The sequence below is a fragment of the Microtus ochrogaster genome, chromosome 15 (assembly GCF_000317375.1).
Source record: "Microtus ochrogaster isolate Prairie Vole_2 chromosome 15, MicOch1.0, whole genome shotgun sequence".
In the NCBI taxonomy this organism is placed as follows: domain Eukaryota; kingdom Metazoa; phylum Chordata; class Mammalia; order Rodentia; family Cricetidae; genus Microtus; species Microtus ochrogaster.
The window spans coordinates 27,056,966-27,068,217 of NC_022017.1; the positions used below are offsets into that span (position 1 = coordinate 27,056,966).

Genomic DNA, 11,252 nt, shown 5'->3' on the forward strand with positions numbered 1-11,252 from the left:
GAGCAACATGGAATAAGAGGAGTATTCTATGAGACACACACACAGAGAGAGAGAGAGGGAGAGAGAGAGAAAGAGAGAGAGAGAGAGAGAGAGAGAGAGAGAGAGAGAGAGAGAGAGAACACCATGGCTGGATATAACTTCAAAGTCCGCCCCCCCCCCCCAGTGACCTGTTTATAGCAGATAGCAAATAGGTCCTACTTCTTAAAGGTTCCATAGCCTCTCTAAACAGTGCCCCCACTTTCTATTAGAAAGCTACCCTGTCACTCCAAAGCAGCCCCCTTATTTTTAGGTCTTCAGTGGAGCTTGTCTTTGTTCCTTACTGCCCATTCTGGTCTCTACCTACCTTTCTGGAGAAGTCGTAGGCATTGGGAGTGAGAGGCAGCCCAGGCTCCTCTTGGGGACTTGCACAGCCCAGGGATGTGACAGAGAGGACTTGCCCATGGCCTAACCCTAGGTAAGAGTGGAACAGACATCCGTCACAGCATGGCTGGGAGCCCATGTCGTCCCCGTCCCACCATTGACAAAAGGTGGCTCAGGCAGCTTACACTGTGACCCAAGAGAGCCCGGAGAATGATTCCAGCTGTCGCTGAGGTGCCCTCTGAATCCCTGATCTGGCTGAGGCCACCTGAGGTGAAAGCCTTCACTCTTGGCTGATAAGAAATGCCTATTCTGCAGGGTGGATGGTGCAGGCCTTTAATCCTAGCATTTGTGAGGCAGAGGCAGGCAGATCTCTGTGAGTTCAAGGCCAGCCTGGTCTACAAGAGTTAGTTCCAGGACTCTGTCTTGAAAAAACAAACAAACAAACAAACAAACAAACAAACAAAAAAGCCTATTCTAAGAGAGTTACCTAGAGTCTGAGCTCCCTGACTACCCTCGTGAAAATAAAAGACAAGGCCTTGATGAAGCTTGAACACACTGGAATCTGCTGTAATAAATGCAAGGGACTCGCCAGGCCGCTGTCCTCAGCTTCCTCTTTGCTCAGCCAGCTACGGAATATCAAACAGCACCCAGTGCTTACACACTGGCTCTGATGGGTGCCCCCGGGTTCATTGAATTATTACATTTCTCTCTGCAGTTGTTTCTGTCTACAGTAGAAGTCAGGGAGGCCTAGTAGTCCATTACCTTTCACGGGTGACCTCTGAGGCCTGCAGCATCCTCCTGCCCCCAGGAAGTTGAAGGCCCTGACACTTATCCAGAGCACGGGGAACATTTTCATGCCACCTTTCCACACCCAGGCTGTTCCACACCCAGACCTCCCCAGTCTTGAAAAGGAAAAGGATCCCCGTCAATCAAAGATTTCCCCCCCAAACTGTCGCGGTCATATAAGGCAGATAGGATGTTGTAAAGGTTGACTTTGGAGCTGAGCAGATGGCGCATGAATAAGGTGCTTGCCAAGCAAACCTGAGAATTTGAGTTCAGATCCCTGAAACCAACCCACCAACAGTGATGGTGCAGGCCTTGCTAGGGAGGGAGAGACAGGAGGAGGGTCCCTGGGTTTGCTGACCCCTTAGCACTCGTTTTTTTGTGCTTTTAAAATAAATACTTTATTATTATTTCCCTCCCTCCGTCCCTTCTTCCCTCCCTCCCTCCCTCCCTTCTACAGGGTTTCTCTGTGTAACCATCCTGGCTGACCTGGAACTAGCTCTGTAGACCAGGCTGGCCTCGAACTCACAGAGATCCGCCTGCCTCTGCTTCCCAAATGCTGGGATTAAAGGCATGCACAACCACTACCTGGTAGCTCTAGGTTTAATGAGAGGCCATGTCTCAACAAATAAGGTGGAGCAGATAATGAAGACACCCCGTGTTGGCTTCTGGCCTCCACATCTGCATGTCCTTTCATGAACACTCATGAACATGTGTGTATTCACACACACAATAAAGCTTCACTGAGGACTGTTGAGGTGGTTCAGCAGGTAAAGGCACTTTGCTGCCAAGCTCGGTGACTTGCATTTGGTAAATGGGACCCACATGGTGGAAAGAGAGAACCCACTCCCCCATGCTGTCCTCTGATCTCTGCATGCATGCTATGGCATTCCTTCAGCCACATACATAAGAATACATGCACACATGCACACACACACGAACGCAATAATTGTAAAAGTAAAGATTGATCTATAAGATACATTTCTTCCACTCCTCAAGAATTCTTCTCATATCCCATGTCCTTGTAGGCAAGAGCACCTTTGCTTCTTTCCCTTATGGGTGTGATCCTGGACTAACCAACTTCCAGAGGTGAAAACTCGGCTGTCCTTGCTGAGGCTAGCTGAGCAGAGACCTGAAAATGAGAGAGGAGGCTGAGCTCTGCAGTCTGTTGCATCCTGGTCTAAACTAGATGTTTCTGTCTCACCCACAGCCACACCTGTTGCCAACCCAGTCCTTTCCTTCTTAGACGTTGAGCGGATTCTGTCTCAAAAGCTCTCCAACAAACGGGATGAAATGAAAAAGGTCTTCCAGGTTCTCGACTCGACCCACAGCCAGACGCTGACGAAGGGGGATCTGAAGCGCGCCATCACGGCCTTTCTCATGCCTCTCACAAGAGAGCAGTTCCAGGACTTGCTGGCGCAGGTAGGATCAGCGACACTCAGTATGGGCTGTTCTGGAGAAGCCGGGGGGGGGGGGGGGGGGGCTGGCAGAGGAAAACATGACTGTTCGGTCCTTGCTTTGGCCTATATGAGCGACTGGGGCTGTGATCATTGTTCATCAATCACTTGAGTTCCTGCCAATTCGGATGATATGATCAGCGTTCACTTGCTCATATTTTGCACACAAAAGTGTGCCTGTCATTTTCTTCCTTAAAAACTTCTATATAGAAGTATCAGGTCAGTTTATGTATATGTAAAGATTTGTTTGTTTGCTAACTTATTTTTTTGAGATAAGGTCTCACTTTGTAGCTCCTGGAACTCACTATGTGGATCATGGCAGCCTTGAACTTATTAGAGATCTACTTGCCTCTGCCTCTGCCTCCCAAGTACTGGGATTAAAGGTGTGCACCTCTATGACCAGCTTCATTTTTTTTGGTATGTTTGTATGTGTGGGGGTATGTGCATATGGATGCAGTACATGCAGAGGTCTGAAGAGGGCACCAGATTCCTTGTGGCTTATAAGCCACCAGACGTGGGTACTGGAAGCAAAATTGGGGTTCTCTACAAGAGAATGTTATTAAGTTCTGAGCTATTACTCTAGTCTCTCAATTTGTATTTTAGAACATAATATCTCAGCACTTGTTCTCACATCAAAATTTATGATGCTTCCCAGATAGTCTCTGGGTTAGTCATCCTGGGCTCAACTCCTGGGTGGGGATGTTGTGAACATCTGGATGTGGTGGCTGCTGTGCAAACTTGAGGATCCCAGTTTGGGGCTCCAGACCCACATTTAAACTGGCACAGTTGTATGCATCTGTCACCAGTGCTGGGGATGAGGAGGGAGTGGGGACAGGCAGATCTATAAACAGCAGTGATAGAGGAGGAAAGTCACTGTTGCCTTCAGACCTCTGTGTGTGCACTTCTTTCCACACGTATATGTACACATACACACAATGAGTGCACAAATGTCCACACACAATAAATAGTGTAACTTAAAGAATTTAAGAAACAAGGGCAAGTTAAGGAGCATCTACGATATGCTGGACATCGGGTGGGGGCAGGGCACACACTGAGGCCCGACTCCTTCCTACCCTTGAGGAGTTCCCTGCTCAGGAGACATGGAGTTTACCAAGGGCTGTGGCAAGGATCATTAAAGCATACAGACTCTCTTTTCTGAGGTTGGAACTCCAGGAAGACTGTCTGGGAGGGACATTTAACGTTTCTTCTGTTGAGTTTGGAGTAGATATTAGTGAAATGATAAAGGAAGGTCATAATGTACAGGCAGAGGGGACAGCCTGTTCTCACAGGCTGTAGGGAGGTGGAGAGGCTATGTAACTGGTATAATGCCAGGGCCTGGGGAGGGATGTAAATGGTAAGGGTCCTTGGGCCAATCACTGGTCTATCCCAGCCAGGGTAGTGGAAAGAGTAAGGATTTCTGGTAGAGCCCATAGGGAAAAGGATATAAATCTGGTAGGGATTCAACATTAGTAAGTCTGTGAGCATCCTAGCAACTACAGGGATGGAGAATTCAACTGGGGGCATCAGTAGCATTCTTTCCAACATGAGAATCAAACTTGTGCACACATGCGTGTAATCATGCTTTACCCCTTCATTCTTAATCATGGTCTGGCTTCATGCTATGGTAGTGCTTTTAGAGGCCTATTTTATGTTAGAATCTGACGTGTGCACCACCTCAGGTTAATTTGCATGTAACTGACTTGGGATAAAGTGCTATGAACACAGCTGTTCAGTGGAGGGCAGATGTCACCCAGTTCTCGTGTTAACTCCACGAGTTCATCACATTTCTTCCATGTAGTGGAATACCTGGTGACCCCAGAACTAGGGAAGTTAAGGCCGGAGGATTTCAAACTCCAGGCTAGACTCGGCTACATAACAATTTTGAAGCCAACTTGGACAACCTAGTGAAGCCCTGGCCTCAAGACAACACCTGTGTTCTGGATTTTTTTTCTGTGCAAATCACATTGTTCTTTAGGCATTCCCCTCTGTTCAGCTTTGTTTTTCTGAAGTTCTCAACCATGTTTAGTCAAATATAGTTTTAATCCCATCCTCTCCCTTTTGGGCATTTGGTATTGCCCTGTGGGGTCCCACATTTCTCTGTTTTAGAAACATCATATTCTACGTACTTTTAACATTAGATATCAGGTATCTATCTATCCCCAAACCTACTGGGTTTTGCGTGTTCTTTCTGTGTTGTTATTGGTCCATTATCCCCTAAGCCTGCAACTTTAGACTTTTTTTTTTTTATTAACATCTGGAATTTCATTTGGTTCCCCTGTTTGTTTGTTTAGATTTCCGCCTTCTGTTTGTCTTTCTTCCTTAAACACCGCTGAGACTGCTGCTCTCAGGTCCTTGCCTGGTACACGCAATACACTGCTTATCCCTGAGTTGGCTCTCACAACGGTCTTATCTTTTGAGAAGGTCTGCTTTCATGGTTGTTCATATTTGAGTTTGTTTGGGTAATGACACATACCAGATTGGTCCAGTGAAATAATGTGTGTGCCATATAGATAAATTTCCAGCAGTCACCTCAGAAGGTGAATAACAGAGTAAATGAACTGTTTCTTATTTGTTTGTGTGTGTGTGTGTGTGTGTGTGTGTGTGTGTGTGTATGTGTACACGACATGGCATACATGTGGAAGTCAGAGAACAGCTGTGGAAATCAGTTCTCTCCTACCAAATGGATCCCAGAAATTGAACTCAGGTTGTCAGTCTTGAAAGCAAGCCCGAAAGCAAGCCCCCCTACCTCCCAAGACATCTGCTGGCCCAGGAATTAATTTTAATGATAGTTTTATTCAGTCATGAATGTTCAAATACTATTGCATTTAATGCTGTCACTGTTGAAATGCTCAGTACTTTACCTTTTCATGTCTGAAGTCTTTAAACACGGTGAGCACACACACACAGACAGCTTCTGCGTCTTCATTGGAAATACTTGATCTGACTGTGAGCCCGTGAAACGTCTGCTTGAAACATAAGATTCACATCCCCAGCTTTTTAAAAACACACTTAGACATTTTTCAATAATAGAATCAGTATAATTTTTGAAATTTAGGTTAATTAACACTAAATAAAGTGAAAAACAGTTAATCACCTTTATTGGCCACATCTCTAGAGCTTAGCAGCTACATATGTGGAGAGGCTTTCTCCTTTGGGCCACCAGCCAGCTCCCAAGTCATGACACGGAGACTTATTATTAGTTCTAAATGCTCAGCCTAGCTTAGACTCATTTCTGGCTAGCTCTTTTAACTTAAATTAACCTGTTTCTCTTTGTCTACCTTTTGCCTTGGGTCTTTTTACCTTTCTTTCTTCTGTACATCTTACTTTCACTGCTTCTTCTGCCTGGCTGTCTGGTGGCTGCCTGGCTTCTTGCCCCGTGGTTTCCTTCTTTCCTTCCTCCTCCTACTTTATTCTCTTTGCCTGTCAGAGAGACTATCTCTTCTCTGCCCAGCTATTGGCCTTTCAGCCCTTTATGAGACCAAGGGTGCCTTAGGCAGGCAAGGTGAAACAAATGCAACACATCTTTACATAATTAGACACACCTCCTAACATCATTAGACAAATGCCACATAACCAAATGTAACACATCTTTACACAGTTAAAGTAATATTCCACACATAAATGAATGTAACACATCTTCGCCTGCTGAAACGAATAGCCCACAACACACATGACTCCAGTCATGGGTGTGAATGCTGTGGCACCTCTGGCCTCTGGCTGTCCCTCTGAAGACACTTCATTTTCATAGACAGCTAACTATAAACTCCACCTTGCCTGCAGAGGTCAGAACTCACCTCTTAGTTCAGATCTTTTGTGTTTAGCTACGCGGCTTTGACCCTTGGACACATGTGGTTCCCCGAAGTCTGCTAGACACTCGGGCAGAGCTTATAGCACCAGAAGGTGGGTGTCTCTCCCACCCCCTTCTCATGATTCTGTGGTTGTTCTTGCTTCTGCATATTAGTCCCCCTAGGCCAGAGACAGAGTTCTCTTTCTCTTTTAAAATATACTATTAATTATTTGAGAGTTTATATATAATATGTATAATGTATTTTGGGAATATCTATCCCAACTTCTCCCCTAACTCCTCCCAGACCCACCAACCCCCTCCCAACTTTATGTCCTCTTGTCTTCTTTGAATAGCCCACTAAGTCTGTTTTATGCTGTCCACATACTCCTGGTCATTCACTGAAGCATGGTTGACCTACTACTAAAAGCAATATCCTTAAGAAAAACTGTCGGCTGGAGAGATAGCTTAGAGGTTAAGAAAAACTGTCTCTCCCTGTCCCAGCAGCCACAAACTGCTCTTAGCTCCTCAGCTGGGGGTGGGCTCATGAGGCCCATCCTCCTCTGTGCTTCAATGTTGACTGGCTCGATATTGCACAGACATTGCACAGTCCATCACAGCCGCTGTGAGCTCTCAAGTGCAGTGGTCCTGGCCTGCTCCAAAGGCATTGTTCTGCTCTGGTCCTCCCAACCTCTGTCTCTTATGAACTTTCTATCTGTCACTGTTTCCACGGTGGTCTTTTTAATTTTTTTTTATTAAATTTACATACCAACCACAGCTCCCATCACTCACTCTCCCCAGCCCCCTATCCACTCACTCTTCAGAAAGAGTAAGGCCTCCCATAGGGAAGTCAACAAAGTCTGACACATCAAGTTGAGGCAGTACCAAGCCTCTCCCCCCAGCATCAAGACTGAACAAGGCATCCACCATAGGGAATGGACTCCAAAAAGTCAGCTCATGGCCGGGCAATGGTGGCGCACGCCTTTAATCCCAGCACTCGGGAGGCAGAGGCAGGCGGATCTCTGTGAGTTCGAGACCAGCCTGGTCTACAGAGCTAGTTCCAGGACAGGCTCCAAAGCCACAGAGAAACCCTGTCTCGAAAAACAAAAAAAACAAAAAAAAACAAAAAACAACAACAACAACAAAAAAAAAACAAAAACAAAAAAAAGTCAGCTCATGCATCAGAGACAGATCCTGGTCCCACACAGTGCCTAAAATCCAATGAAACCCCAGCTTTGTTCTGTTGCGTGGACAGCATCATCTACCCACAAATTAGTGCAGTTCCAGAGCTCTCCAGAGAAGCTTCTCTGTGCAGTGGACGAGGCAGAAACTCACAACTGGTCAAGTGGAGAGAAGAAGGACATTGGAGTGTTCGTTGACAAAAGAAACACCTATACTACACACACATACATCATACATATGCACACACACAAGCTTATACATACACGTATGTGTACAATATAAACTTACACACACACTCACTCTCATGCATGCAGCTTAAAGACCATTGTGCAAAAGCTGGGGAGCCTGAAGCTAAATACCACTGAGAATTGGGAGAAGCTCTCCTGCTACCTGCCCCTTTAAGGTTTCAACTCCCTCCAAAACCTGCTCTCTCCTGATCCCCCCCCCCCCCGCAGAATTATCAGTCTATCACTGTCACAGCCTTGTGTTTTCAAAGCAAAGTCATAGACAAGTTGGGTGTAGAACTCAGAGAACACCTTTTTCCCAAGCCATTTGAGGAAAAGCTCTTTATTACCTGCAGGTGCTGTAGTGTAGATTTCCTTCAAACCAAGGTGTTGCCTCCCATCAGCCACAGCCCAGCTGTTCAAGTGGAGACTCCCTTGCCTCATGATGCCCAGCTCAACCCCAGAGTCCCATGCCTTCGCCCCACACCCACCTTGCAGGCCTAGGTTACAGTCAGACTCTGCCCTTGATTTGGGTAACAGTTCATCACTGTCAGTCTGGAACAGTTCCCCCATCTTTCCCTGGCTTTACATTCTGCGGCCACAGAAGATTCCATGTGGGTTTGCCTGGGGTTTCCTCGGGAGCAGGTGTTGGCAGCATCTCTGGTGGGACACATCTCTGTCTGTCTATCCCAGTAGTGACCTTGAGCTCTTCTAGGGTCACACTTCGTTCCTGTGTATCCCGGAGCTGCCGACACTTGCCTTGGCCACTTCACAAAGGGAGATCTGTCAGACCTTCTGGGGTGTGCACTTTGTAGTTAATATTCCATGAGGGAAACTTTCAGATTAGTAAATATTCCGTTTCTCATCTGACTTTCAATCTGTTCACCCACTGTTTCCATATTTGTAGAGACTGGAGGTCTCCTACTAAGTGGGTTAGGAATTCGTTATTTATTCACTTTGGTGTTTAACTCATCCCCGTGCAGCCGGCATCAGCCCCTCTAGTGTGCTTCCCCAGCCTTGGACACAACTCTATTACTCCTTGAGGACTTGTTTGCCTTCTAAGAAAGACCAACCTTTTCTGGAGCCACCTTGCTTGAGCCCTGGAATCACCTGCTCTCCAGAGCTTGGCTCACCCTGGTTGGATGAAGGGTTTAGGCGGAGGGCGGCTCTTATTGTCGGAAGGCCATCCCTGGAGCCTTCATGCTGGGCAGAGCTCTAGGAGTTCATTGGTTCACACACATGGCTCTCTGCATTCACATTCCGCCCATTTCTGGGTGATCACACAAAGCCCATGGTTCAAGACAATTGTTTCCCATTTCCCCCAGTGTTCCAGGGGTGGCTACCTCTCTTTTCTCAGGACTGTAGCTGCCTACTCAGTGAGTATGATGTCTGGACTCTGCCATCCTTAGCATGTTTTCTTGACTAGCCTTCCTGTTACATGACTCCTCTCCCCAGTACCTCCTCTTGTATTTGGAGGCCGCCTGGCATTTGCTCAGGATCTTCCTGCAGTAACATGGCAGCAGAGGGCGTCACAGGCTGAGCCAGAGTGCCCTAGTCAGAAAGAGACTCACTACTGTCTACATTTTTAATAGCAGCTTCGTGAAGATAGAATGTATATGCCCTGCATACCTAATGAGCTCAGGCTCGTTAGGAGCCACTCCCACCCCACCCTCTTTTATCTACCAGGAGTGACTAATGCACTCGCTGACACCGGAGATGCCAAATGTTTATTTTTTTTATTTTCTTTCCCTCCCGCCCTCCCTCCCTCCCTCCCTCGCTCCCTTCCTTCCAAGTCTTGCTACATAACTCTGGCTGGCCTGGAACTCACTGTAGAGACGCAGCTGGCCTTGAGCTCACAGATATCTGCCTCTGATTCCCAGGTGCCGAGTATTTCATACAAATGGAACCCCACCATGTGTGTGCTTCCGTGTTAGGCTACTTTCACTTAGCATGTTCAGTGCTCACCTGGGCCGCGTCAGGGCAGCACTGGAGTCCTTTCCATGGCTGTCGTCTGGGCCCATGTGTGGATGCACCAAACTTTCCAGCCTTGGGGATCTCTAGGTCATTTCTGCTCTCTGACATTTGTGGATGTTGTTGCCGTGAACATTGACTCTCCAGGGTTTGTATGGACAGAGACTCTCACTCTCTTGGGGAACTGCTGAGGGTGGAGTGGCTGTTACATGGGACTATTTCTGACTTAAGAAGACTATTTACCCTTGTAAACACTGGGAAGACACTTTATACCAAGTGGAGAATTAAAATATAATCTCTAGCCAGGCGGTGTTGGTGTATGCCTTGAATTCCAGCATCCAAGAGGCAGAGGCAGGTGGATTTCTGTGAGTTCAAGGACAGACTTGAACTGATCCGAGTTCCTACAAGTAAGTTCCAGGGAAACCCAAAGAAACCCTGTCTTGAAACAAACAGACAAACAAAAAAATCCCTACTATGTCTTTACAGTTATGGTCTGATGTCAGTTGACCGTGGTGACAACCTCCCCAAGCTAAACAGCTGTGCAGGAGAAGAAATACAGAAACCATGACATATAACGTCATTTTTAGAAGAAGGTACTGGGAACTGGAGACTTTTTAAACAACAGTTCTTGGCTCTTTCTCCAACACCAGGCATGCTTCCTCAGGGCCTGGAGCCTCTGGATCTGTGGTCAGTTTTGGGGGCCACGGTCACTGTGTGTGAGCTCAAGCCTGATACCTGGGCGGAGCAACTGATTAGTTCATGGGTGACACCCTCCTTCCTCAGTCGGTAGCCCAACCAGAAATGTACAAAACCAAGAAAGGTTTTATAGTAACTTGCCCTAGCAATTAGAATAGAGCTTTCCAGAAGCCATCTACACATCCTTTAGCTCTAGTGTTCACTGGAGAGCCACATCAGGATGCTTTAGTGTTGGGGCACCGTAGACTTTGCTGTGGCCTGCTCTGTACCATTGTTTCCATGAAGAGTCTCCGAGTACTGACATGGACCCCTCTCTCTCCCTGCGTGTGTGCATGTGCGCATGTGGAGGCCAGAGGTCAACTTGGGATGTTTTCCATTGCTCCCCATCTTGTTTTTGGAGACAGGATCTCTCACTGAACCTAGAGCTCACTGATTGGCTAGACTGGTTGGTCCCCAAGTTCCACTATTTATGTGTCTCTCTTCACCCTCAGCGTGGGGTTACAGGTACATGCTTCCTTGCCTGGTATTTCCATAGGTGTGTGGGATGTGATCTCAGGTCTTCTTGTTTGTACAGCATTTTACCCTGTCAGCCATCTCCCCAGCCCAGTCTTAGATCATTTAAAAAATAAATGTCTTGTGAGAAAATGGATTTCCGAGAGCTAAGTTGTGGTTTGGCCCTGTGGTATTCTAAGTTGTAGACCAAGGTTATGGGAACGCTCAGTGGTAGATACAGATTGTGAAACTCCTTCTTCTGCAGCCCCGATCCAGCACCAGAACTTGCTTCCTGAAGTCCAC

General features: G+C 46.9%; 1 protein-coding gene across 1 annotated transcript in view; it reads left to right on the top strand.

The window, feature by feature from the left end:
- Nucleotides 1–11,252, top strand: part of Efcab6 (EF-hand calcium binding domain 6) — a 192,704-nt gene that overhangs the window by 28,816 nt on the left and 152,636 nt on the right. The window contains exon 4 of the mRNA XM_026782404.1: nt 2,354–2,565. Coding sequence (XP_026638205.1) covers nt 2,354–2,565 — 212 coding nt within the window. The remainder of the gene's footprint in view (nt 1–2,353; nt 2,566–11,252) is intronic.